The sequence below is a fragment of the Podarcis tiliguerta genome, assembly GCF_965153285.1.
Source record: "Podarcis tiliguerta genome assembly, chromosome: 2".
Classification (NCBI taxonomy): domain Eukaryota; kingdom Metazoa; phylum Chordata; class Lepidosauria; order Squamata; family Lacertidae; genus Podarcis; species Podarcis tiliguerta.
In genome coordinates, this window is record NC_139535.1 from 18412894 (window position 1) to 18439023 (window position 26130).

At 46.1% G+C, this 26130-nt stretch overlaps 2 protein-coding genes across 4 annotated transcripts; both read left to right on the top strand.

Annotated features, from left to right (window-relative positions):
- Window positions 1–1031: 1031 nt before the first annotated feature.
- On the top strand, window positions 1032–17045 carry TEKTL1 (tektin like 1). 3 transcript variants are annotated; one of them, XM_083426167.1, is made up of 8 exons: window positions 1032–1321; window positions 4215–4791; window positions 6648–6752; window positions 8213–8411; window positions 14392–14558; window positions 15514–15609; window positions 15762–15875; window positions 16788–17045. In XM_083426167.1, the coding sequence occupies exons 2-8, from the start codon at window positions 4237–4239 to the stop codon at window positions 16986–16988; spliced, it is 1437 nt and encodes a 478-aa protein (XP_083282293.1). In that variant the 5' UTR covers window positions 1032–1321; window positions 4215–4236; the 3' UTR covers window positions 16989–17045. The 3 variants fall into 3 exon arrangements, with proteins under 3 accessions (XP_083282293.1, XP_083282292.1, XP_083282294.1); XM_083426166.1 differs by having other exon boundaries at window positions 1117–1321; window positions 4212–4791; XM_083426168.1 differs by having other exon boundaries at window positions 1154–1321; window positions 4087–4791.
- Window positions 17046–19875: 2830 nt separating this feature from the next.
- Window positions 19876–25498, top strand: RPS5 (ribosomal protein S5). The gene is made up of 6 exons (XM_083426766.1): window positions 19876–20031; window positions 21718–21823; window positions 21941–22150; window positions 23522–23650; window positions 23894–23992; window positions 25373–25498. Exons 2-6 carry the CDS (start codon window positions 21719–21721, stop codon window positions 25439–25441), a joined length of 612 nt encoding a protein of 203 aa, XP_083282892.1. The 5' UTR covers window positions 19876–20031; window position 21718; the 3' UTR covers window positions 25442–25498.
- The last annotated feature ends 632 nt before the right edge of the window (window positions 25499–26130 follow it).

Genomic DNA, 26130 nt, shown 5'->3' on the forward strand with positions numbered 1-26130 from the left:
CCCTCCTCCATGTGACAGCCTTTGAGATACTTGAAGATGGCTATCATATCTCCTCTCTGTCTCCTCCTTTCCAGACTAAACATTCCCAGCTCCTTCAAGCGCTCCCCATAAGGCTTATAATATCCAGAAGGAGTAGCAAGCGAAATCCTGTGTGGGAGAGACATGCCTGATTTCTGCTCATATGCAAGGCTGTGGCTTTGGGTGAAGCAAGGCCCTGTAGGGGTGCTGATGCTGTGGACCCCTCCATTGTAGGCTCGAGTTGTATATATGTGTAAATAAACCATATATCATAAAGTCACTGCAGTCTCCGCTGTCCCTTATTCCAGAGGAAACACAAACCCTGCGTAAGCACCTGGAATCTCACCCCGCTCCAATATTGGGGTGGCCTGAAGCAATATTTATCACCGGGTGTACTTACTGCGTTTCATTTTTCTGTTGACTGCATACTTCATAATCTCCCAACTGCCTATCTGCCTATTTACCTACAACTCAGGATAACACCATGCACGTGATACAATAGTCTCTAGTCTGCGAAAGCTTCGACATACGATATACAGTGGTACCTTGAGTTACAGATGCTTCAGGTTACATACGCTTCAGGTTACAGACTCCGCTAACCCAGAAATAGTACCTCGGGTTAAGAATTTTGCTTCAGGATGAGAACAGAAATCGTGCTCCAGTGGCGCAGCGGCAGCAGTAGGCCCCCATTGGCTAAAGTGGCGCTTCAGGTTAAGAACAGCTTCAGGTTAAGTACAGACCGCTGGAACGAATGAAGTTCTTAACCCGAGGTACCACTGTACTAGACTTGCTAGGTTCCCCTGCATGCTACAGGCAAGGTTTTGGGTTTGTTGCTGTTGTATTTTAAACCATATTTGCCACCTTGAGCTGCTTGGAGGGAAGAAACCAGATGCCAGAAACCAAATAGGGAATGCAGTAAAAGCAGCACCCAGACCTTGAGATTACGAGTATCTGCTGCTTACATCGCGTTACAAACCCTCCTGCTCTCGACGGCTCAGATTTCTCTGAATACCCAGGAAGACTAGCTGCTGCTCGTTCTCAAAGCCTTCTGCTGCCTCCGCGTATGTGAGGCATCTCTGGCAAGGCAGCGGCATTGTGAGGCGAGCACCTGCTGCCATGGCAACCAACACCGCTGAAGCGACAGGGACGGCTTGGCCTGTGCCAGAGAAGAGCCTGTTTGGAGGACTTCACCGTCCGCTTGGGTGAGGCAAGAGACACAGGCCTCCCATGCCCTCCCGGAAGGCTGGACCCGAGGCCTGTGCCCTTAACATTGCCCTAGAGATCTCAGCCTTATTGGACCCAGGTAAAGATAGCTCAAGGCCCAGCTAACTCTTCCCACCTCCATCATTCCCCACCGTGGACCCAGGCCAGGCCACGAGGTGCAGCCTCTCCTAATGCTCCATTTTCTAGGGGTATGTGGGGTATTCGCACTCGCAACACTGGGAACTGTCCTCATTAATACCCCCCTTATTCAGTATTTGCAGGCTGCAGGTAAGACTGGGCTTCCCCCAGCAGGGAAAGAGGCAGTTTTGGGACACAAGGGTGAACTGGTTAGATTTTGGGTCTGATCCAGGCATAGGCAAACTCCGGCCCTCCAGATGTTTGGGACTACAATTCCCATCATCCCTGACCACTGGTCCTGTTAGCTAGGGATAATGGGAATTGTAGTCCCAAACATCTGGAAGGCTGGAGTTTGCCTATGCCTGGTCTGATCCATCAAAATCCACAAAACTAGTTTACTGTATATTGCTGTGTGATAAATCTGCAGTGTGTGTGTTGAAAGCTCTGGAATATTGTGGGATTTTGTAGTGGTAAAAGTGTCGGACTAGGACAGGCATAGGCAAACTCGGGCCTCCAGATGTTTTGGGACTACAATTCCCATCATCCCTGACCATTGGTCCTGTCAGCTAGGGATGATGGGTGTTGTAGTCCCAAAACATCTGGAGGGCCGAGTTTGCCTATGCCTGGACTAGGAGCTTGGAGGCCAGAGGTGCTTGCCCTGCATGTGGGAGGCCCATTGAAATGAATGGATATTATTGACTCAGGTACGTTAATTTCAATGAATCTGCTCTGAGCAGGCGGCAAGAACCCAAGAGGTGGCCAGGTCAGAGGCAGGAATGCTTCTGAATACCAGTTGATGGAAACCACAAGAGGGAAGAGGGCTCTTTTGCTCAAATCCTGCTTAGAGGTTTCCCCACAGGCTTTTGGATGGTCACTATGAGAACAAGATGCCGGACTGGCCTGACCCAGCAGACTCTTCTTACGTTCTTATGAAAGATCAAGGCTAATAGCAATGAGGACTCAAACAATACCATTGCTTATCATTGGAATGTGTGGAGCACATGACAGGCAGGGGCAGATGCTTAAAGGACCTTGGACCAGTTTAATGGAACGCACAAGATTTTAGAGCTCAAGTTGCCACCTGTCAAAATTAAAATTCCATCCCAAATGTACAGATGTACAGTATTTTCATAGTTTTAGTCAGTGTTTATTTTGGGGAGGGGGATGCAGGGGTACGCATAGCCCTAAACATTTTGGAATCTTTGTACTTTTGTCCATTTACTCTATTTATTTTTCCCAGTTTTTAACTCAAAAATGATTTTCTTGAGTCAAAATGAAAGAACCCCTGAACATTTTTTAAGGGGAAAAAAAGCACTGGTTTTAGTTGTTTACTCCCCAACCTCAAACCCAAATTTTGCTCTGTCTCAGATTCGGGTTCTAAGAATTTGAGATTCCCATCTCAAAATGTGACTATTCCACACCCACACCAACACAGAAAGACACACATACTTAGAAGAAGAAGCTCAAGTCCAAATTAGCATTTGCAAATGCTAAAATTTGGGAGCAGGGATGGCAGAGGGTTGGGGGAGGATTTCGCAATTTTAGAAATGTTGAACTCTTTTAATCTCCAGCTGACACCTGGGACCGAGCTGGTGTTAGGTGTTTAGAACGGTATTTTATGGTTCATAGTGACATTTGTACCACTGGGCACCACTGCATTTAGGGATGGGTGAATCTGTCAATTTCAGTTTCTCTTGGTTTCTCATTTTTCCAATCTCATGTCCAGTTCTCCATATGCCCACGTCAGTTTGCAGTTCATTTGTTTAAAAAAGTCCTTATGGAAATTTGTAAGCATTTTAGAGTAAATTTCTCCTAACACACATGCAGTTTTGTCTAATATACCTATCTTTGCAAATCAGTGCTCCCTAACATAGTTCATTTTTGTATGTTCTTTTCATGTGCATTTTTTGTTCATTAATTACTCAACCATATGCATTTCTGTAAGCGACGCGGATGGCACTGTGGGTTAAACCACAGAGCCTAGGACTTGCCGATCAGAAGGTCGGCTGTTCGAATCCCTGTGACGGGGTGAGCTCCCGTTGCTCGGTCCCTGCTCCTGCCCACCTAGCAGTTCGAAAGCACGTCAAAGTGCAAGTAGATAAATAGGTACTGCACCGGTGGGAAGGTAAACAGCGTTTCCGTGTGCTGCTCTGGTTTGCCAGAAGCGGCTTAGTCATGCTGGCCACATGCCCCGGAAGCTGTATGTCGGCTCCCTCGGCCAATAAAGCGAGATGAGCGCCACAACCCCAGAGTCGGCCATGACTGGACCTAATGGTCAGGGGTCCCTTTACCTTTACCTTATGCATTTTTGTACACATTACTTATGCAAAATTCGGAGTAGTTGTGAATCTTGAAGGATAGCTATGTTCAGATCTGCATACTGTTTCCAAAATGCACACTGACAGGTACACCATTAAAAGAACTGAGTAAGCTTTCTCTCCCATCCCTAAATGCATTTTAACAGATGAATACAGTGGTACCTCGGGTTAAGTACTTAATTCGTTCCGGAGGTCCGTTCTTAACCTGAAACTGTTCTTAACCTGAAGCACCACTTTAGCTAATGGGGCTTCCTGCTGCCGTCACGCCACCGGAGCACAATTTTTGTTCTCATCCTGAAGCAAAGTTCTTAACCTGAAGCACTATTTCTGGGTTAGCGGAGTCTGTAACCTGAAGCGTATGTAACCCGAGGTACCACTGTAGATCCATTTCCTCTCCCTCTCAATACAGAACACAATGGCATTTTTCACAGTCCCCCTCCAGGTCCCGTCCAACTTCGGCCCCACCACTTGGTAGTTTATTGTCGAACCGCAGCGGCACCCTGTCCCACGATTTTTACCCCTCTTCCTTGGCAGCAGCAACAGCCCCTTCGCCGCAGGCATGGGCCCCCCTGCCCACTTGGTCACAGGCCTGGTAGGTGCTGAGAAATGGCACAGGGACACCCACGCCACCGTTCACGAAACCTCCAAGCTGACGCAGCGCTGCGCAAAGGATGCCCTCGACCTCTGGTGCCCGCTCCGAGCCCCAGGCCAGCCTGAGGAAACGCCGTATGAGAAAAAGACCAAGATCGACTCTTGGAAATTCAAGGTCGATGTCCACCCGACTGGAGAGGTGACAAGCAAGCCACCGGAGGGGCCGGGGGTGACCCTGTGGAGGAGCAAAATCAAACCCCCTCCCTGGGTGTGCAAGATGGCCTTGCCCTGCTGCCGAGACTACGCCACCCTCAAGAACAATGAGTATGTGGCCCAGTACGTCAGGGAGACGCGGCTGGTGGTGAGCCGCCTGCGGCAGGCTCTCCTGGAGATCAACGACCAGTTCAAGATGCTGCTGCGTTGGAGATTACAACTGGACTCCACGCTGGATCAAATCCGCCAGGGCCTCGTTACCAACAAACAGAGCCAAGCCATTCGGGAGCACCGACCGGAAGTAGAGAAGGTGAGACCTGCATCTCAACCCTGCAGTGAACCCATCCAGTGTGCCAGTGTGGTGTAGTGGTTAAGAGTGTTGGATTCCAAGCCTTTATCAGGAGAAACTGGCAGCTCTCCCAGGCACCCGGCTTGGTCTCCTGTTGACCTCCCGGTCTGCTCTCCCGGCAGGATCCAGGCAGAGGTCGCGATAGGCGATCCTTCTCAGCGTGAGAAGAACACCCCCCTCTTTCCTGCCCCCCCCCCCGGCAGGGGAAAGAGATAGACAGAAACGTATTTACATGGCTTTATTTCTGTCTTTGCAGTGTTACAAAAAACATGTCTGCTCTCTTCAAACTCCAGCAGACGACTGAACAAACACTTCCTGTGCAGCTCATATTACACTCTGAGCTAATTCCGGTGCTGTCTGTTTCCCACAGACACTCCCAACATCATGTGACTTTTCCAAGCAATCAGCTCGCAGCAGCATTGCTTCTATATTGTAACAAAGAGCGGTAGTCTCGTAATCTGGGGAACCGGGTTCGCGTCTCCGCTCCTCCACATGCAGCTGCTGGGTGACCTTGGGCCAGTCACACTTCTCTGAAGTCTCTCAGCCTCACTCACCTCACAGTGTTTGTTGTGGGGGAGGAAGGGAAAGGAGAATGTTAGCTGCTTGGAGACTCCTTAGGGTAGTGATCAAGAGGGATATCAAATCCAAACTTTTCTTCTTCTTCTATGCTTACAAAAAAACCAAGGCTATCAGTGGCTACTCGTCCTGATGGCCATGTTCTCCCTTCACTGTTGGAGGCAATATGCTTATGCATGCCAGCTGCTGTTGTGCCCGGGTCCTCCTTGTTCGTTTCCTAGAGGCATCTGGTTGGCCGCTGAGAGAACAGGATGCCTGGCTAAATGGGCCACCAGCCTGATCCAGCAGGTCCTTTTTACGTTCTTAGTCGACTCGCCCTGCATGTTCCCAAGCACTAGATCTCAAACAGCAAGTGTGCTCTTGCACGGCATTTATTGAATACTGAGCCAAAGTTTTTATTTCTTCTAAACATCTTGCGGGGCTCTCTGATTCACCTTGTGCCCCCACCCAAAGCATATGGTGCTTCTCTGTACAGAACATGCTGCAAAGCAGGCAACACACACACTAGGGCTGGGTGATATCTGGTTTTCAACATCGTGATATGTCACCAGCCAAACATTGTGATATATTTATTATATATCGCGATGTCTGAAATAAGGATGGAACTATGTAGAGGCAAACAGTAGGGCTGGGCGATATCTGGTTTTCAACACAGTGATATATCACCAGCTAAACATTGCGATATACCAACATATCATGATGTCTGAAATAAGGATGGAGCTATGTTGAGGCACTGGCTGGCTTCATGGTTTCCCCCGCATCATGGTTTTTGCATTGCGCATGCGCGCGCACACACACAATAGGGCTGGGCAAGGTATTGATACATTGTCAAAAATCGAGTTGACGTCCAGATCGTGGTAATGGTTTCATAATATTCAACATGGCGATTTATAGTGGTACCTCTGGATGTGAATAGGATCTGTTCCGGAGCCCCGTTCGCATCCTGAAGTGAACATAACACATGTCTGCGCGTCTGCATGTGTGCGGGTCGCGTTTCACCGCTTCCGCGCGTGCGTGTGACGTCATTTTGAGCGTCACGTGCATGTGTGAGCGGCGAAACCTGGAAGTAACGCGTTCCGTTACTTCCGGGTCGCCGCGGACGGCAACCCGAAAACGCTCAACCTGAAGTGTATTCATCCCGAGGTATGACTGTACTGCAAATCACGAAGTGTCCATGTGCTATGCAGTCTAGTTTGCAACCATTCACCCACCCAACCTTTGTTCCTCTCCCTGGTATGTAGGTACCTGACAAAGTAGATGCTCTGATGAAATGGGAGAAGGATGAGTTTCTGAAACAGAAAGCCAAGCTGGAAGGGATGATGGCGATGTCAGAAGATCATATGAAGGTAGGAAACAAGGGAGGGAATGAAGGCAGGGACAAGCCTCCACAACAGGCAAGGGAGGCAGACCAGGTGGACACCAACGTATGAATTTTTATTTTATTATTATTATTATTAGAATTTATATATCGTCCTGTACCCGGAGGCCTCAGGGCGGTTCACAGAAAAGATCAACATAAAAACCAAATATATATATAATCAAAATAAAAACAGCAACCCAATAACACCCCCTGCATACACAGAAGGGCTTTGCATTTGTAATGACCCCCTCTAAAGGGAAGACAAAGGAAATGAAAGACATTACAAAAAAAAATCTTATTGGTTTTTAGATAAACAAAAAGTTTAGAACCTTTTCGAAACATCTGGGGACACTTCCGTTTATTTGGTCTTAGTTGACACCCTTGACAAATAAGAAAGCTTAGGATCACCTCACTTTTTTGTTATATTGCTATATTTTGTATTCTGCTTTTGGGGACTTTTCGCTTTTCTTATAAAAGGATTTTTAAAGCAACAATACATGTATGTACTGCTTATACAGCACAGAGGCGGAATCCTATTATCTCAGGAGGTGAGGTAGCTTCGTTACGTGTGCTGGGATTGGTAGTCCTGTGAGATTAAACTACAGTTCCCAGCATTCTTTGGGGGAAGCCATGCGCTTTAAATATATGGTGTGGCTGTGACCCCTTACGCAGCAATTCAACATCATAACTGGATTGGAATTGTCACTGCAGGAGGCAATTCCGAGAGGGAAGGAGTTGAATTATAGTTGCTGCTGGCGGTGTGAGCTTTCTCCCTCCGCTGCACCTAAATGGCGTGGCTCAGATTTGGGGTTGGAGGGGCATGGATGGAAGCTAGTTTCTTTTTTTTTATTTTTATAAATATTTTATTAGATTTTACATAAAGAATGAAACAACAGAAAATAAACAACACAAAAGAAATAAGAAATACAATAAAGCACAAACACAAAACAGCAAAAAATATCAAAAAAGGAAAACAAAAATAAAAACAATTTTATCCTCATTATATTCCTTGCATTAACTTATTTCTCCGACCTCCCCAGACCTCCCTTCTCTGTATTCCAAATCATATATTCAGATAACAAATCCCTTCCCTCTGTCTTAATTAATTTTGTCTTAGTTTTAGTGTCTTAATATAACTTAATTTTCTTGTATCTTAAAATATTGGGTCTTTTTTAATTTTTAAACTTTTTACTAATAACCTTTTACATTCAATCAGATGTCATCAAACATTCATTATCTTATAATGTTTCTGTAGATAATCTTTAAACTTCCTCCAATCTTCTTTCACCGTCTCTTCTCCCTGGTCTCTGATTCTGCCAGTCATTTCAGCCAATTCCATGTAGTCCATTACTTTCATCTGCCATTCTTCCAGGGTGGGTAATTCTTGTGTCTTCGATGGAAGCTAGTTTCTTATCATGGTTTCTTCCACCCAACGACTTGTTGCAGGCGCTGGGCACATGTCGGCAGACTCTGAACATGCTGTGCAATGAACGGGGCCGCGTTCTGGACCTGGTGCCACAACCTTTCCGCATGGTTCTCCTAGGGGCTGGGCGTGACTCCTGGCTTGGACTGAGCCGTCCCTCATCCCCCTGGGTGGAGCGTAACGAGACACCCATCCCTAACCCCATTGCAGCCTTCACACCAGGTAAGGGGGAAATCCCTCCCCAGCTTCCATAAGGAAAATTATTTACAACTCATATTACTGTACTTGCCATTCATTCGTTGGGCGGGCTACATGAAAATGAGGGGCAGTGCTTGTCTCTGGCCCCTCAAATATAATGGGTTGGCCTAGATTTGCATGCCAACCAAGGTCCGTATAGTTAAAGCTATGGTTTCCCCAGTAGTGTTGTATGGAAGTGAGAGCTGGACCATAAAGAAGGCTGATGGCCGAAGAATCGATGCTTTTGAATTTTGGTGCTGGAGGAGACTCTTGAGAATCCCATGGACTGCAAGAAGATCAAACCTATTCATTCTGAAGGAAATCAGCCCTGAGTGCTCATGTTCAGTTTCTGTTAATTGATTCTCATGGAAACTTACAGATTCTGGCTTCACACAATTAACTCAAGGCAGTGTCAATTTACTCTTGGCAGAAAGCCAAGGTCTGCTTGACCTAGAAACTGCTTACTCTGATTGGTTAACGACCAGCATTCAACTCTGTTATCTAGGAATGCTAGCACAGTTTGGTGTGTTAGGAGTAGGAGTGCTGTGTATGGTTAAGAGAGAGAGAGAAAGAAAGGATTTATTTTGCTTTGTTTTGTATGCAGAAACTCTGCTGGTTTCTTTTCCTTTTAATAAATCCTGTAAATAGTTAGTCTGAGTCTAGCTGACTAGTCATTTCCACCTCAACTAGCTTCTTCGCTGTGCAGGAAAACTCTGCTACGTTTGGGCTAAAGCCATTAGAGCTATGCCTGACACTTCAAAGTTCCATGAGGTTATGGGTATTGTGCTGCCAGCCTGAGTTGTGGTGGTGTCAGCATCAACGGTGTTGGTTTCAGTAGTTCCAGAAGTTGTGGTTCCTGTTGGTGCAGCAGATGGACACTGGCTGGTTCCTGCCTGTTGTGAGCTGGTGACGCAGTGGACACAAGGACAACAGACGCAGCGTGTGAATGCTGGTTGCTGTGGTTCCTGTTTTCTCTCTCGGTGGTCGTGAGTAGCTGGTTCCGGGTTCCAGGGACATCACTCTCAAGATGGCCTCACAACCAGTTCAGATGGCTTTTGAGCGTCTGAATGACTCCAATTACTTGCTGTGGTCGGAACGCATGCAGGCAGTGCTGCAGAGAGATCGTCTCTGGCAAGTGGTGAGTAAGTTTCCTGCGAAGCCTGATGATGAAGACCTCGATAAAGATCAAAGAGCAAGGGCACAATTGTCTTGGGGCTGGAAGATTCCCAGTTGCCGTATGTGAGGGGAATCAAGACAGCTAGAGGTGTGTGGCAAGCACTTAAAGAACTCCATGTGCGTGAGACAGCGGTTTCCAAGCTGTTCATTCGCAAGGCATTGTACAAGGCAATGTTACAGCCTGGGGTTACAATGCAGGAACACCTACACAGTTTGCAGTTAAAGTTTACTGCGCTACAAGAAAGAGACTGTGCGTTAGACCAGCAGGAGAAGGTGGCTATTATTTTGAGTTCTCTCCCGGAAAGCTGGGATAATTTAGTTTTGTCTCTAGAAGGTTTACAGGAGCGTGATTTATCAGTCAGTTATGTCACTGGGCGTTTGATTGAAGAATGGCAGAAGAGGCAAGAAAGGTCGTTTGCTGCAGAGGCTTCTACAGGCGGGCGGTTTGGAAGGAGTTCACATGCCGTGCCAGAGGTGACGCAAAAGCAGCGTACTGGTGAGGAGTCAGCGTTTGCTGTTAGGCGTTGTTTCCGATGTGGGTCTTCAGCGCATCTAAAACGACAATGTCCGGAGTTGGTCAAGTCTCAGTGGCCGGTGCAGGAGCAGAGACGAGATCAGCAGCAGCAGCAGCGTAAAAAGAAATTCTTCAAACGAAAACAGTCGGCTCAGCTGGTGACTGCCGAGGTCAAGATTGCTGATGAGAAACAAGCTGTCTGGGTGGTCGATTCGGGAGCGTCTCGGCACATCGTAAATTCAGATGAATTGTTTGTTTCCAAGAACTCAGCACAGCGCAGCCAGGTGACTCTAGCAGACGGAAGTACTTCGGAAGTGATTTCGGGGGGTGCAGTTTTTGTTCCTTGTCTTCGTGAATGCCTGCAAAATGTACTTTGTGTACCTTCATTAAGGAGCAATCTGATGTCTGTAGATTGTTTGCTAAAAGCTGGGTTTAAAGTGCATTTTGAAGGAGACAGTTGCATTATTAAGAAGGCTGGTGAGATTTTAGGCACTGCTAAGTCAGAGGGAGGCTTGTTTTGGCTTAAAGCAGGATCTCAAGTTGCAGCAGTAGTCAGTAAATCTCAGCCTGCAGTGAATAACAAAGCTATACATGACAACTGTGTGCACTTATTGCATAGGAAAATGGGGCATGCTGGCTGGAAAAGTATACTAAAAATGTCTGAATTGGCTGATGGGGGTGAGTTAAAGAGTTGTAACAAGTACCTTGATTGTAATGTTTGTAAAAAGGTTAAAACCCACAGAGTCTCTTACCCCAGAAGTGACAGAGTTAGTGAGTCACCGCTACAGCTGGTTCACATGGACGTAATTGGTCCATTTCCTGTAAGCAGGGGTGGATCGCGTTTTTCATTAACAATTGTGGATGACGCCACACGTTACTCTTGGGTTTTTCCCATGAAGAATAAGGGTGACGTGTTCACTAAGTTTAAAGGCTGGGTGGCATCTGTGGAAAGATTTCTGTCCACTAAACTCAAAAGGATTCAGACGGACAGAGGTGGCGAATTTATGTCAAATGCTTTTAGAGATTGGTTACAAAAGCGTGGCATTGGGCATAGAAAAACGAACGCTTTTTCCCCAGAGGAGAATGGCGTTGCAGAGCGAAAAAATAGATCTTTACAAGATATGATGTTTGCCATGCTTGATGATGCTGATTTGCCCATGTCTTATTGGGGGGAGAGCATGCTCACCGCGTGTTATCTCCAAAATAGGCTCTTTCATCAAACAATAGGTACAACTCCGTACTTTAAATTGTTTCACAAAAAACCCAAAATTGACCATTTGCATGTGTTTGGATCAAAAGCCTGGGTATTAATTCCAAAACAAATGAGAAAGAAGGGAGATCCTAAGACTAAACAGTTAGTGTTTGTGGGTTACCAGGAGCTGGGAAAAGGTTTCCGCTTTGCTGAAGGGACAAATGGCATTGTGATCTCCAGGAATGCCAGTTTTTGTGAACATAGTGGCTGGGAGAGACTACATGCCAATACTGAAGTTTGGTTTGAACCTTCTCAGGAGTTTCATGACTCTGAAGGTAAACTTAGAGAATCAGAGTCTGAGGGGGAGGAAAGTTCAGATAAGAGCTCTCAAGAAAATGGAATTAGCCAGAGACCAGTTGCTAAGCAACAAAAGAGAGGTCGTAGTTCTGAGGAGGAAAGTGGGTCAGAAGAAAAATTTTCTCCCAGAAGATCTAAAAGACAAAACAAAGGAGTGCCTCCGGTGCGTTTTTCTCCGGATACTGCAAATGTGTTTAGTGTAATTGCAGAGCCCAAGAGTTTCCAGGAGGTGTTAAAGTTACCAAAAGAGGAGGCAGAGCTCTGGAAACAGGCAATGGAGGAAGAGATGTCCTCTCTGAAGGAGCACAAGGTCTTTACACCAATAGCAGCGCCTGAGGGGGCAAAGATTGTAGGCTGCAGGTGGGTGTACAAACTTAAACCTCTGGTGACAGGAAAGTACAAATATAAAGCTCGTTTAGTGGCTCAAGGATACTCTCAGAGGCCTGGAAAAGATTATGACGAGACTTTTTCCCCTACTGCTAAGGCGGAAAGTGTAAGGTTGATTCTAACGCTTGGAGCAAAGAGAAAACTCCTGTTAAACCATTTTGATATCCAGACTGCATATTTACATGCATCAATATCAGAAGACCTGTATCTAGCCGAACCGCCTGGTTATGAGACAGGTTCCAATAGAGTGTTGAAATTAAACAAAGCTCTATATGGTCTCAAACAGGCTGCAAGATCTTGGAACAAATGTTTCCATGAGGCCTTAGTGTCATTTGGTTTCAAGCAGAGTACAGCTGACAATTGCGTTTATGTACGTGGTACAGGCAGTGATCAAGAGTTTTGTCTGATTTATGTAGATGATGTATTGTATGCTTGCAAAACTGATAAACAAACTAAAAGGTTTGCCAAGCAATTGTCCAGTAAGTTCAAAATGAAAGACTTAGGCCCGGTTAGGACATATCTAGGGTTGGAAGTGTGCTGGGCCCAAGATGGCAGCTGCCTAATTAGTCAGCAGAACAAAGTTAAACAACTACTGACTACATACAGGATGCAGGATTGCAAAGGGGCAGTGGTGCCTATGGATCCAGGTTTCATAAAAACACTTCATATAGATGAGAGTCCTGAATTTGAACATCCTGATGTATATCATTCTGTAATTGGAAGTTTATTGTATCTAGCACAGTGGTCCAGACCAGATATTAGCTACGCAGTAGGCATATTAAGTAGATTGGTCTCAAAACCCACACTAAATGCCTGGAAAGGGGTAAAACAAGTTCTGAGATACCTCAAACAGACAATTGGCTATATGTTACAATTAAATTCTTCAGAGGATGAAATGTTGGTTTGCTATTGTGATAGTGACTGGGGAAATTTGCCAGATAGAAAATCTGTCACAGGACTAGTCATAATGGTCGGTGGAGCTTTAATCAGCTGGCGGTCACGCAAGCAAGACATTGTAAGTGTGTCATCAACGGAATCCGAGTATGCCGCATTGAGTGAATTGTGCAACGAGGTGATTTATTTCAAGCATTTGTTAGCAGATTTAAATGTAAATTGTGGAGAACCAGTACAAGTTTACATTGATAATCAGGCTTGTATAACCTTAAGTAAAACAGAGGGTTTCAAGTCACGTTCCAAACACATCTCTGTAAAATATCAAAATGTACGTTGCTGTGTACAAGACAATATAATCACATGTACTTATGTATCAAGTGAAGAAAATGTAGCAGATGTATTAACTAAACCATTGGCAAAGATAAAGAACAAGCAAATGTGCAAGAGTTTAGGTTTGCTGGAAAAATAATCTCCTACATAGGTGTTATTTGATGTTAATTGTCCAGCAGAATCTGTGAGGGGGTGTTCAGTTTCTGTTAATTGATTCTCATGGAAACTTACAGATTCTGGCTTCACACAATTAACTCAAGGCAGTGTCAATTTACTCTTGGCAGAAAGCCAAGGTCTGCTTGACCTAGAAACTGCTTACTCTGATTGGTTAACGACCAGCATTCAACTCTGTTATCTAGGAATGCTAGCACAGTTTGGTGTGTTAGGAGTAGGAGTGCTGTGTATGGTTAAGAGAGAGAGAGAAAGAAAGGATTTATTTTGCTTTGTTTTGTATGCAGAAACTCTGCTGGTTTCTTTTCCTTTTAATAAATCCTGTAAATAGTTATTCTGAGTCTAGCTGACTAGTCATTTCCACCTCAACTAGCTTCTTCGCTGTGCAGGAAAACTCTGCTACGTTTGGGCTAAAGCCATTAGAGCTATGCCTGACACTTCAAAGTTCCATGAGCTCACTGGGAGGACAGATCGTGAAGCTGAGGCTCCAATACTTTGGCCACCTCATGAGAAGAGAAGACTCCCTGGAAAGGACCCTGATGCTGGGAAAGGTGGAGGGCACAAGGAGAAGGGGACGACAGAGGACGAGATGGTTGGACAGTGTTCTCGAAGCCACCAGCATGAGTTTGACCAAACTGTGGGAGGCAGTGGAAGACAGGAGTGCCTGGCGTGCTCTGGTCCATGGGTCACGAAGAGTCGGACACGACTAAACAACTAAACAACAACAACAAAGATTTGCATAGGCTTAACTTTGGTACTTTATAGCTCCAAGACAAAAACACAGAACTGAACTCGAAACTTTCCTTAAAATAGGAGATTATTTCAGGGGCAGTGTCAGAGAATAACCCACCGGCAAAGGGAGGTGACTGGAGCTGGGGTATCATGCACCATTTTTAACAGAACCAACAAGCCAGATTTTAGAAGCATTCCAATTTCCTTTCCAGAGTGTGCGGCAGCTCTAGAGGATGCCCGGCGCCTCACCTCTCTTACCAAGGATGTGCTCCAACAGATGCAAAAGGCCATCAATGAAGCGCAAGACACCCGCAATACAGCCCACACCACCATTGAAAACAGCCTGCAGGGCAAGAGGGATGAGACTCTCTGTCATAAGGTAAAGGGAGACCCAACATGCTGATAAATTGGCTGTGTTACACATGAAATTATTCTTGCATGTGCATACAGAACCACATATTGGCTTGAAACCCTGCTTTTTAACGCTAAGTCTCAGCCTCAGTGGATGCATCTGTGAAACTTGTTTATGCAGCGCTGCTCAAAGTCAACAAAGCTGTTCCCGCCTTCTCGATTAAACATGCCTCTGCAACGCAGAAACTGGGCCACTACACATACACACACACACACAAACTTCTTGCACAGCAAAGTTACAAAACATGGTGGTAGCCAGTAGCTCAGGGCCCAAGTAGATATGATAATGATCCATGTTATTAGACGTTGCATGCTGTGTCTTTTGAAAAACATAAACAGCAGGCATAGGGACCCCTGAGATGCGTCAGGACTGGCATGGGAGAAGCAGGTGGGCTTTCACCTCTACCACAATCCCAGTCAGAATCTCTCCCTCTCGCACACATTGAATTGACTTAAAAGCATTGTTGCAGTTTCTCTTTAGAGGACTGCTGAATTTGCATTGCTCTTGTACACCACTTTGGTATTCTGTAATGTTTAGTGGCATAAAAATATTAATTCACCCCTTCTCCAGTCATTAGATCAACTATTTAATGAATAGGGGTGGGTGATAACCCCCGCCCCCTTCAGCTGGCTTGCATGTGTCTGTGTGTGTTGTGTGTATGAGCAAGTGTGGGGTGGTCACCCCCACCACTGCCATGTCCCTGGTGTGTTGATGTGAATACAGCCCTCAGGCCAGAAAAGTTAGCTAGCCCTGCTGTAAGGTGTAAGGTGTGAGGAGTTTGTAGCGTTCTCAAGTAGGCAATTTTCTTATTGCTCCTACTCTTTGCATGCCTACACACACACATTCTCACCTTTTCACACCAACAGCACACTCGTGTTTCCAAGCAATCTGGCTCAACATCTCCTTGTTTTCTCTTTGGTAGGAACGGCTTGACATTACTCTGGCAGGAACTCGCAGCACCCTGCATCGCTGCCAGCGTTTCCAGCATGAGATGCGTGTTACCCGGGGCATGGCCTTGGTGAGCAGTAAGAGCCGGGAAGCGCCAGTGCTGTGGGTCTTCACATTCCGGCTCTGCCTGCTTGGAGATTAACTGGGGAAGACTTGTCCTCCCCTTTTCCTCTCCACCCCTGGGAATCCTCCTTTGATTCTGAACAATTTTGGTATCCACAGGGTCCTGAAAGTAGCAAGTACCTGGAGACACGGGAGAAGCTGACACGGCCAGTGGTGCAGGTGTACCAAAGACATGTAGGAACACAGCTGCCTGAAGCTGCAATCCTCAACCAGGTAGGATGCCAGTAGGGACAATGAGCAGGCCTTTGACGGCAATACAACTGGGGTGGAGAACTGGATCTGGCTGGTGGGCCAGAATCCTTATTCCCTGTCCTCCCCTGCCACATCAGCTTTGGCTGATAGGTGGGTTTGCCCACCTGTCAGTTATCTGACAATGATGTCAGGTGACCTGTTTTCCTTTGCCCATGTGGCTTGAAATAAAACCACTGCTGGCAAAGGGGCAGGGCTTTGGAAGCGCTGACAACGAGCTGATTGCTGATGCTTGCAAAAATTGATTAACTCTCTTCCTAAAGCTGAAACCTTATGCAGGTAAAGTGGTACAGGTTAGAGATGGACAATTGCCTCTTGTTTGCCTGGATGAAGGTGGTACCTCGGTTTAAGAACAGTCCAGTTTAAGAACAATTTGGTTTACCAACTCCGCAAAACCGGAAATAGTGTCTTGGTTTGAGAACTTTAAGAATGGAACAGATTTCCAGAACGGATTAAGTTCGTAAACCAAGGTACCACTGTATAGGCTCCTGAATTTCTGGAATGTAGTCTACTGTCGAACCCATTGCTCCCACCCACTTTTGCCGCTGGGCCCATCTCCCACGGGCATGCAGCCTCCATAAAATTGCTCATGAGGGAATGCAGTCCTTAGACTAAAAAGGGTTCCCTGCCTGTGCTGCATGTATAGGAATTGGGCTATTTCCACTATAGATGTCTACTCACAAGAAAATCCTACTGAATTCAGTGGAACTTACTGCCCAGGTAAGTGAGTCTAGGAGTGGAGGCAACACTGCTAAATTGAACTATCTGTACAATGCAAACCCATTTTGCGGATAGGAAGCTGACGGGTGGGGACATCTTCCCTGACTCCGGACCACCTGCTTACTTGTCTTTTTCTGCCTTTGTGTCTCTTTGTAGTCCACGGCACAGTTAGATCGCTCTATAGCAGAAACAGGGGAGAACATTGATCAGCTCAAAGCCACCCGGCGTTACCTGCGCAACTGCATTCATGACAAGCAGACGGGCTACCATGTGGATGGCAGTATTAAACGGCTGCGGCAGCGCCGCATGCTTCCACGCACTAACATGAATGAGGTTCTTGACTTGGTCTACAGCTAAGGAGCAGAGCAAATGCATGGAGAGATCATACAAATAAAGAGCTGAACATGCTAGAAAGGCCCAGTATAATTTCCTCCCAACTGGGGATGAGGGGAAATATATGACTGGCTGTAGTCACACAGTAGAGAATCTAATAATACAGCATTTTAAAGCTCAATCATTATATATACATATATAGAAAATGCAATCCCAAATTTTTAGAGGGGAGCATGATTTCATGAATGACAAGAATAAGTACTTTTCTATTTGAGAATCGAATCAGTAAATCCAAATCTGTCACTAATAAACTTTATGTGTTAAATATTAAATATACGGTCAATGCTGGAGCATCTTGTGTAAATGGAGTCTTTGAATTCTCTTCTTCAGGAAAAAATCTCACCCCCACCCCCACCAAGTACTTTACTTAGGTACTGGTATCAGTTAGAAAGTAGGAAGAGACAAAGATCTGAGTGTACTAGTGAGAGGAGGGGCCCTGTTTTGCAAGGGAGCACAAGTGGACACTTTGCCATGGGCCCCTTCGATAGATCAGGTTGCTTTTCTTTTAACACTGGTCTGCAGTAGGATTCCTCCAAGGGAAAGGAGTCCTCTTGTGAGAGGAACAGCATCATCTATTCACTATGAATACAGCAAAAGACAGAAACCAAATCTGTTAAGTCAGAGATGTGTTGGTGGGGACACATGTCAAGTATGCAACTACCTGGAACAGTAGTAGAGGCTGATAGGAAGCAACAGTAGGTTTTGTAGCACCCTGCTTGTGGTTAACGCTTAGCTGGAATGAAATATTCAACACAGCAATATAGAAATTAAAATAATAATTTATTTGTCAGACAAATAAATGATAGGCACAGTGGTATATGGTTACCAAAGCTCTGCCCACTCCAGCCCTGATGGCCAGCACTTATATTTCCTCAGCCCAGCCCCTTTGCTCCTCCTTTGACTGCCTCTGTCCAATCAGCCTGGTTGAAATTCCTATTGGCTGTTTGCTAGAACCAATCATAAAAGATACACCCATTTCCTATTACCTTTTATGGGAGACAAAGAGCTATATTTCCTTCTATCCATAAATGGCAGACAAGTAGCCATATATCTTACATTTGCCTCGACAAGGCACCTTAATTACCAGATCACCTTTTGCCCTTGTTGCCCCTTCATTCCAAAACAAATAGCTAAAACAGATGGCTCATGGTATTAAATTCTATCTTAAACAGAGGTCTTGGGTTCACATTCTCACACACCATCAATGAAATAAGAATCTAACATAAGAATCTAACATTTCTTACTTTCTAAATCCTTTGCATCATTAAAGCCAACAAGTCTCATACATAACATAGATAGCTTTTTAGAAGAAAAGGCCTTTTCAAAGTAAAAAGGAACTCAGTAAAAAACAGCTTCAAAAGGAAGCCTCTTTAATTTGCACCCCCTTTTCCAGCCAGCTGCTTTTCCCATTAGCTCTTTGCCCTTTAACCTTCTCAGGATACCTTAAACCTTGGGAAAATATGGCTAGAATCTGAAGGGAGGCACATGGTATTATTTTCTGTTAAACAATAAATCTTACTATTTACCAACTCTTAATTAGTGTTTTTGCAGTTTGATTGTATTTTGTAATATGTAGGGTCAGTATAACCTTTGCTCCCAGCCTGTAATTCCCTTTTACAACTTTGAGAAATTTGTCTCCTGCTACTGCTATAAATCAGGGGGGCCCTTGTTCAGGAGAGCAGGAAGATAAACACTGCCAGAGTACTTAGCCAGCTGGTTTCTGCCTGGCATGAAACATACAAACATTTGCAAATATATCTTTAAGCTCATTTTACAATACAGACCTTGATCAGATGCCTCAGTTTCACATGCATTTGTGCCAGGCAGCAGGATGGCAGTGTCCATCAGGGGTGGTTGGACAAATGCAATGAGACACTCTGGCCATTGTAGGGCATACCAGACTGGGCACAACCCAAATATGGGGAGGAGGACACATTTCCCCAACAGCTCAGAAGTAAGCCTTTATTCAGATGGGTGTACGTATGTAGGGTAGCACCAAGGGGAGGAGAGAGATGAATATATTCCAGCGACACATCTGGGCAGCATAATAAATGGAACAGTTTCAGCTGGTCTGAAATTGATACTGGGGGTTTATTGGGTTGTTGTTTTAATTTTGATTGTATATTTTGTGGTTTCATATTTTGATTTTGTTCTGTGAACCGCTGGGTATAGGGCGGGGTGTGTGAGTACACAGACACACCCACCCACACACCCTGTCAAAGCATGGTCAGTGAGCATGCCATGGCTCTAGTGCAGGGTTTCCCAAACTTGGCTCGCCAGCTGTTTTTGGACTACAATTCCCAGCATCCCTGACCACTGGTCCTGCTAGCTAGGGATGATGGGAGTTGTAGTCCAAAAGCCGCTGGAGGCCCTTAGTTTGCCAGAAGAACTCTCAGACACCAAACAGCCGCCCCACTGCAAGTGTCTACTCCTTTCTTATAGGGCTCCCCGCCGCCCGCCATGTGCTTGTCTCGGAGAGACTTCGAAATCCGGCCTTCGCCGACTGCCACAGGAATAAGCTGCGCTTCGGTTAAAATTAACAGTACGCATGCGCCATCTCCCGAAACAACGCGATAAAACGCACCGGAAGCCCCGCCGGAGAGACGAAAAAAAAAGTTTAACTTGTAGAATCTCTACCTATATTCGGAGGTGCCAAACAACAAACAAACCCCACAACCGAATATTGGAAGCGTGACAAAACGCCGAAAGACGGGGTGGGCTGAGGGCAAAATATAAGAAAAACAAGATAAATTCCTTCAACAACCGCTTCTTCGGCATCCAGGCTGCCATTTTGAATCGGAAGTCGAGGGTGGTCACAGGCGCGCATGCGCGGAACAAACCACGCGAGAACCTGGTTCGCCGAGAGAGTTTGAGAACGTAGCCGCGCATGCGTATGGTGCGCCGGAAGCCGGTAGCCCGTGCATAAGACTCTGGGTAACCCCGCGCGTGGCCCTTTTCTGCCTCTGCGAGCGAGCGGGACGCGGGGAGGAGAGCGAAGCGCCTCCATGTGAGTTTCAACGGAGGGGGAAAAAAGGGTGGAAACCGGAGTCTTATTGGGGGGCAGTGAGGGGGGGAAGGCTATCAACCGGCGCGAAGGCCAGAAAAGGCCTCTGGGGGGCCGGGAAGGGCACGTGGGGCGGGAGGAGGGAGGCGCAGAGAAACCGAGGGCGGCGGTGAAGCCACTGTACGGGGAGGCCCCGCTTCAGATCCCGCCTGACTGCCGAGCTGGCCACGTGGCCGCTCGTCCCCCCTCGGTGCTGCTCCGCAGGGTTGTTGTGAAGGAGGGAGACGGAGGACCAGTTGCGCCTCCCTCCCTCGGCTCCTGGGGGGGGGATGTGATGAGTTTTATTTCAGCAATAGTCGTTTTAATAAGGGAGGGCGAGCGAGCTTGGCTTTCTCCTCATCTGGCCTTCTTTAGCTGATTCTTGCATTGCTGTTGGTTGGACTGGATGACCCTTGGGGTCCCTCCCAACCATAAAATTGTGCGATATGCTTCAGCCAGACTAGCAAGTCGTATTTAGCCCCACCAGTTTTATATGAGGCCCACTTCAAGAGCCCTCTCTTTCCTCCAGCACTTCACAAATGGGAAAGTAGGCCCGATTTTGCAGATCTAGTCCCCACTTTTGCTTAAGAAAGAAAGCTGGAAGGGAGCAAGCCTGCAGTCATACACTTTTGACACTTTGAGCAAAGATAGCATTTCATTTCATTTATTTGTTGAACAAGTCAGCCTGCGTTGTCTCAGTTGCATTATTGCAAGGGTTTGGGGTGCCAGATCTTCAAAATGAGGGTGTAAAACAGTGCCCTAACTTTCTAGACAAGAATACAGCAACATTACAGGTAGCTAAGATGATGGCCTCTGTAAATTGTTTCACTGCAGCTCCCATCAGCCCCAGCCCCAGAAATGATGGGAGCTGAAGTTGATAAACATATGATGGGCACCATGTTGGCCAATTTTGATGTATGTATTTCTTTATTTTTGAAATTGCTTCAGTGGTGGATCTAATAGTGATCAAGGTAACCCAGATTTGAATGAAAGATACAAATGTTGAATGCAGGATGTAGCTCACATAATTGATACCTACCCAAACCTGTGCAAAAGTCTTGAAGCTTGTTCTGTGTCTTCACATTGATGTACTGTGTATCAGTAAAGGGTGACAGCTCATAACTTTCATGTGCATAAAGGTACTTGACCCTGCTAGCAAAAAAAATCACTTTTGTATGGCAGCCAGTACAGGTTCAGTTTGCATATTCTACCAGAGCCATTGAAGGGTAAAGGTAAAGGTACCCCTGCCCGTACGGGCCAGTCGTGTCCGACTCTAGGGTTGTGCACCCATCTCACTTAAGAGGCCGAGGGCCAGCGCTGTCCGGAGACACTTCTGGGTCACGTGGCCAGCGTGACAAAGATGCTCTGGCTAGCCAGCACCAGCGCAGCACACGGAAACGCTGTTTACCTTCCCGCTATAAAGCGGTACCTATTTATCTACTTGCACTTAAGGGTGCTTTCGAACTGCTAGGTGGGCAGGAGCTGGGACCGAACGACGGGAGCTCACCCCGCCGCGGGGATTCGAACTGCCAACCATACGATCGGCAAGTCCTAGGCACTGAGGTTTTACCCACAGCGCCACCCGGGTCCCTTCATTGAAGGGTAGATTGGTCCAATTCAGAACCTAATAGCTATTTATTTCACCTGTAGAATGACTGACTGGGAGACAGCCCCTGCTGTGGCAGAGACCCCTGATATCAAGCTGTTTGGGAAATGGAGTACAGATGATGTGCAGATCAGTGACATCTCCTTGCAGGTATGGAACGAGGTTGTAAACAAACTGGGCAGAGCTCTAGGACAGTGTTGTCTTCCGGCGGAGTATGAGCTTGCATCCCTGCTTGTTTCCGAATACTTTTTCCTTATGCTTCTTTAGGATTACATTGCAGTGAAGGAGAAATATGCCAAGTATTTGCCACACAGTGCTGGGCGCTATGCTGCCAAGCGCTTCCGGAAAGCCCAGTGTCCTATCGTTGAGCGCCTCACTAACTCGATGATGATGCATGGACGCAACAATGGCAAGAAGCTCATGACTGTGCGCATCATCAAGCATGCCTTCGAGATCATCCATCTGCTCACAGGAGAGGTGAGTTAGACACGGAGCAGAAAAGCTGTCTGTGGAAGCTGACATATTGTGAGATGGGGTTTTGATCCTGGAGGCTAGAGGGAAAGGAGATGGATAAACGCCCACCAGAAAGAAATAGCTGGTGTGACAAGGCCTAGCTATGCACATTGAAGCAAAATTTAGGTATAGTTTTAGAAAACTTTAGTTGACTAAGAAATGTGTTTTAGTCATCTAAAGAGTAAGTGGATGTTCTTTCTACTCACTAGTAGTGCGTTTTGGGAAGAATAGCCCAGTATGTGCTCATTCAGAAGGCAAGCAATAGAAAAATCTAAGCTTCTTCCAACCCATCAGACACTAATTGTGTTGACTGATGTGGCCCATTACATGCTTCCCATTATTTTCAGTGCGATGCAAAGTAGTGTGTTTCTCAGAATATGTTCGGCTATTTGTTGAGGTAGAGGTTTTAATCCATTCCCTAAGGTCCAGCGAGATACACGGATTGCTAAATATGTATGTTGCAATCTTATTTTCCCACTTGACAAATCAAAAACTATCAAATCAAATTGGTTCTGACTCGCATCCACTTGAGAGTTCTTAAAGTACTTATAAGTGAAATTGTGGATTTTCTAATACAAATAAGTGATTTGTTCCTAAAACCAATCTCCATTCTTGCAAGGTTTCCAGAACTGCTGTAGACCTACCTGGTTTTTGGTAGGTTTTTAGCAGGTGTTAAGCAGTTAGCATTTTCACAAGTGTTTTAATTGTAGCATTAGACGGAAGTTTCCACTACCAAGCCTTCTGTATATGGTAGGGTGAAAATTCAGCTCCCCAGAAGTATAGAATTGCATAGGTTTGTATTTACTGGGCTATCCTGATTTGCTGTGCATCTTGTGTTTCCTGTATTCTTAGTAATACTCTTACATACTAAGAACATTTATGTGAATTAACATTTGGGCAGGTCTCCCGTTCACTTGGGATGAAATTTGCAGGTTTTGTGGATGGGCTTACAGTATTCTTCTCAGTTCCTTAAGTATATATTACCTTTGTTCTCTAGCCTTGTTTTTTGTTTGTTTTTAGTTTGGAGGAGTTGTGTCTCTCATTGGAGGGATTGTACCAGTGGTAACTGTAGAATAGTTCATAGACCAATTTTATTGTCTAGGAAGATGAGAGACCTTGTCATTAACTTCCTGTAAGTTATTTCTGGTATATGAACCTAGAATATTTTTTGCTAATCTTCACTTGTGTGGGCTGTGTCCATTATACAGAAGGGGAAAGTGAGTCTGAAGAGATGTGTCTTGTTTAAGTCACGACATTGGCTGTGGTTAGAAGTTGTACGTTACTTCGTGGAGTAGACTGTAGTTGCAGCCTTAACCTGCCTTATCTTTTTTACAGAACCCCCTTCAGGTCCTGGTGAATGCCATCATCAACAGTGGCCCTCGTGAAGACTCTACCCGTATTGGTCGAGCTGGCACAGTGAGGAGGCAAGCTGTTGATGTGTCACCTTTGCGTCGTGTCAATCAGGTACGGGATTGTCCTGTAAGAGTTGTTTGACCGTGGAATGAACTCCCTTGGCAGGTGGTGGTGGTTTTCAAGCAGAGGTTGGATGACCATCTGTTGGGGTGCTTTAGTTGAGATTCCTGCATTGCAGGGGGTTGGACTGGGTGATCCTCAGGGTCCCTTCCAGCTCTACAATTCTGTGATTAAGGAAGAGCATTTTCTCACCTGACTCTGTATACCAATGTAATCTCTGTCTCCCCACTGCAGGCTATCTGGTTGCTCTGCACTGGGGCTCGTGAAGCTGCCTTCCGCAACATAAAGACCATAGCTGAGTGCCTAGCAGATGAGCTGATCAATGCAGCTAAGGTGAGAATCAACTAATAGCAAGTTCCTTCAGTGGGGTTTAAGTAGCATCCTGACAGTGGCACAGCTTTTTTACTGTTGTGGTTCGAGGACCCGTTCCCCGCGTAGTGGAAGGAAAACACAAGGACACGTGATATAAGGTTAATGGGCAAGAAAAGGCCACAACTTTATTGATTACAGCAGTGAAAAGGTATTGGCTTAGGCATTGGATGTCCAAAACAAAGGGGGTTTATTCACCAGTAGGTGGAGCCTGTTGATGCTAATCCAACTATAGGCTCTCCTCTGATGTCACCGAGGGTCGTGCCATGGCCTCCCATGGACACAGCAAGGCAAACCTGGATGTCTGGATTTTTAAAAGCAGTAAAGCAATGAGCGCATGCAAGCCTCCTAAAGTTAAAAGGCAAGCCAGGAACCAGGCAGCCTCCACACACACAGACCCCCCCAACTCCAAACCTCGTGGCTCTTCCCTGTGATGACTGTGATGACTCCTAGCTGATGACTCGCGATGGGACGACAAAAAGTGAGGCCAGAAGGCTGTTGCTGCAGCAATTTAGGCTGCTAAACACGCCCCCTCGCAGGCACCTGGTTGGGTGCCTGCCCGTGGGCGTGGGCACCAGCCAGGTGAGTGGGAGGCAGGGGGCTAATGCCCCCTGCTTGAGGCAGAGTCCGGCTCCCGACCACAACCACTCCCCTCTCTTGCAGGAGGAGAGTCTTTGTTATTCTAGTAGTGTTGTGTTCTTGTGTTTTATGTTTTAAGTTTTATGCAAGAGCAGCGTTTTCCTGAAAGGCGGTGTAGGAATAAGTAAATTGTTGTCACGTGGAAATCAGCGGCAGGGTTTTCAAAGCCAGGTGCAGGGATGGTAAATAGGGCTCTCATTATAACCCCAAGAGTGAATTGGTTTGCGGCGATAGTTGTCCTAAACGGCAAAATCTTCCAGGTGCAGCACTCCTTGAAGATTTTAGCCGTAGGTTGCCTTGTGCAGCATTAGGGACACTTCCTGAAGCTGAGACATTGTCACAGCAGCCCACAGTTGCTCTAGGTCTAGCTGTTAACAGCATTCTCAGGCAACATAATCTCTGTTGTAAAATGATTGCTTGACACGCAACCTGGTATTTGGCCCAAAAAGCTTACGGTGTTGTGGGATTGAAACCATAATCCTAAATAGCTGAAACGGCATCCATTATGTGTGTATGCCAGTTGCTGCAACTATTCTGTAGCAGCTCCTTCAGCTGTTCGTTGGAGGGGTGACTGTGTGAAGGTGAATGTGACTGGAATTGCCACCTATTGGGAAGAAGATATTTGAGCAAATTGCTTCAGGCTGAGATTGGGATCATGCTGCTGTGTGTGTATGTCTGTGTCTCACGGTTTTCTCCCATTTCTAGGGTTCCTCCAACTCTTATGCCATCAAGAAGAAGGATGAGTTGGAGCGTGTGGCCAAGTCCAACCGTTAAGAGCTGCTGCTGCTGCTGCTGGATATCCAAAGCAAATAAATTCTCATTTTCACACTGTTTTGCTTCTCTTCCTTGCGATCCACCTTCTTCTGAAGCATGCGGAGCTATGACCAAAAAGAGAATCTGTGTTGTGATGTAGCAGTTTAGAGGTAACAATGGCCGTCAACTTGGACGGCTTTTAAAAAAAGAGGATTGGAAAAATTCATGGCTAAAACTGTAAGGAACTACTAGCTATGATGGCTGTGTTGTACCTGACGCACTGTGTGTGCCTCTGAACGTCAGTTGCTTGAAATCACAAGTGGGGAGAGTTGCTGTCACACTCAAGTCCTGCTTGTGGTCTCTCTACAGGCACCTGATTGACTACTTGGAGAGCATGCGGGACAACATGGAACCATGATCAGATCTAGTTTGGCTGTTGTGTTCTTAAATAAATTACAGCAACAACCAACCCAGAACACAGCTAAAACTACTGAACGCTTAAAGCTAGCATAAACCGCACCCAATGGAAACTTGGTGCAGAAGTAAAGCACCCCTAGATTGTGATTAAAAACCTGGGAGAGAACAAGATGCTCTCCTTATCATTTGCCCTGAAATAACATAGCGCAGGCCACCAGGTGAGCCCCTGGTGGGGCTACCACTGAAAAGGTCCTCTCCCAACAACTGCCCTAGTTACTTCATTAGACACCTGG

Excerpts from the sequence above, each read along its gene's own strand:
- RPS5 (XM_083426766.1), top strand. The coding sequence starts at position 21,719 with ATGACTGACTGGGAGACAGCCCCTGCTGTGGCAGAGACCCCTGATATC. Across the intron at positions 22,151-23,521 it reads TCCATCTGCTCACAGGAGAG|AACCCCCTTCAGGTCCTGGT; the intron begins GTGAGTTAGACA and ends TCTTTTTTACAG. Across the intron at positions 23,651-23,893 it reads CTTTGCGTCGTGTCAATCAG|GCTATCTGGTTGCTCTGCAC; the intron begins GTACGGGATTGT and ends TCCCCACTGCAG.
- TEKTL1 (XM_083426167.1), top strand. The coding sequence starts at position 4,237 with ATGGGCCCCCCTGCCCACTTGGTCACAGGCCTGGTAGGTGCTGAGAAA. Across the intron at positions 6,753-8,212 it reads TGTCAGAAGATCATATGAAG|GCGCTGGGCACATGTCGGCA; the intron begins GTAGGAAACAAG and ends GACTTGTTGCAG. Across the intron at positions 8,412-14,391 it reads CATTGCAGCCTTCACACCAG|AGTGTGCGGCAGCTCTAGAG; the intron begins GTAAGGGGGAAA and ends TTTCCTTTCCAG.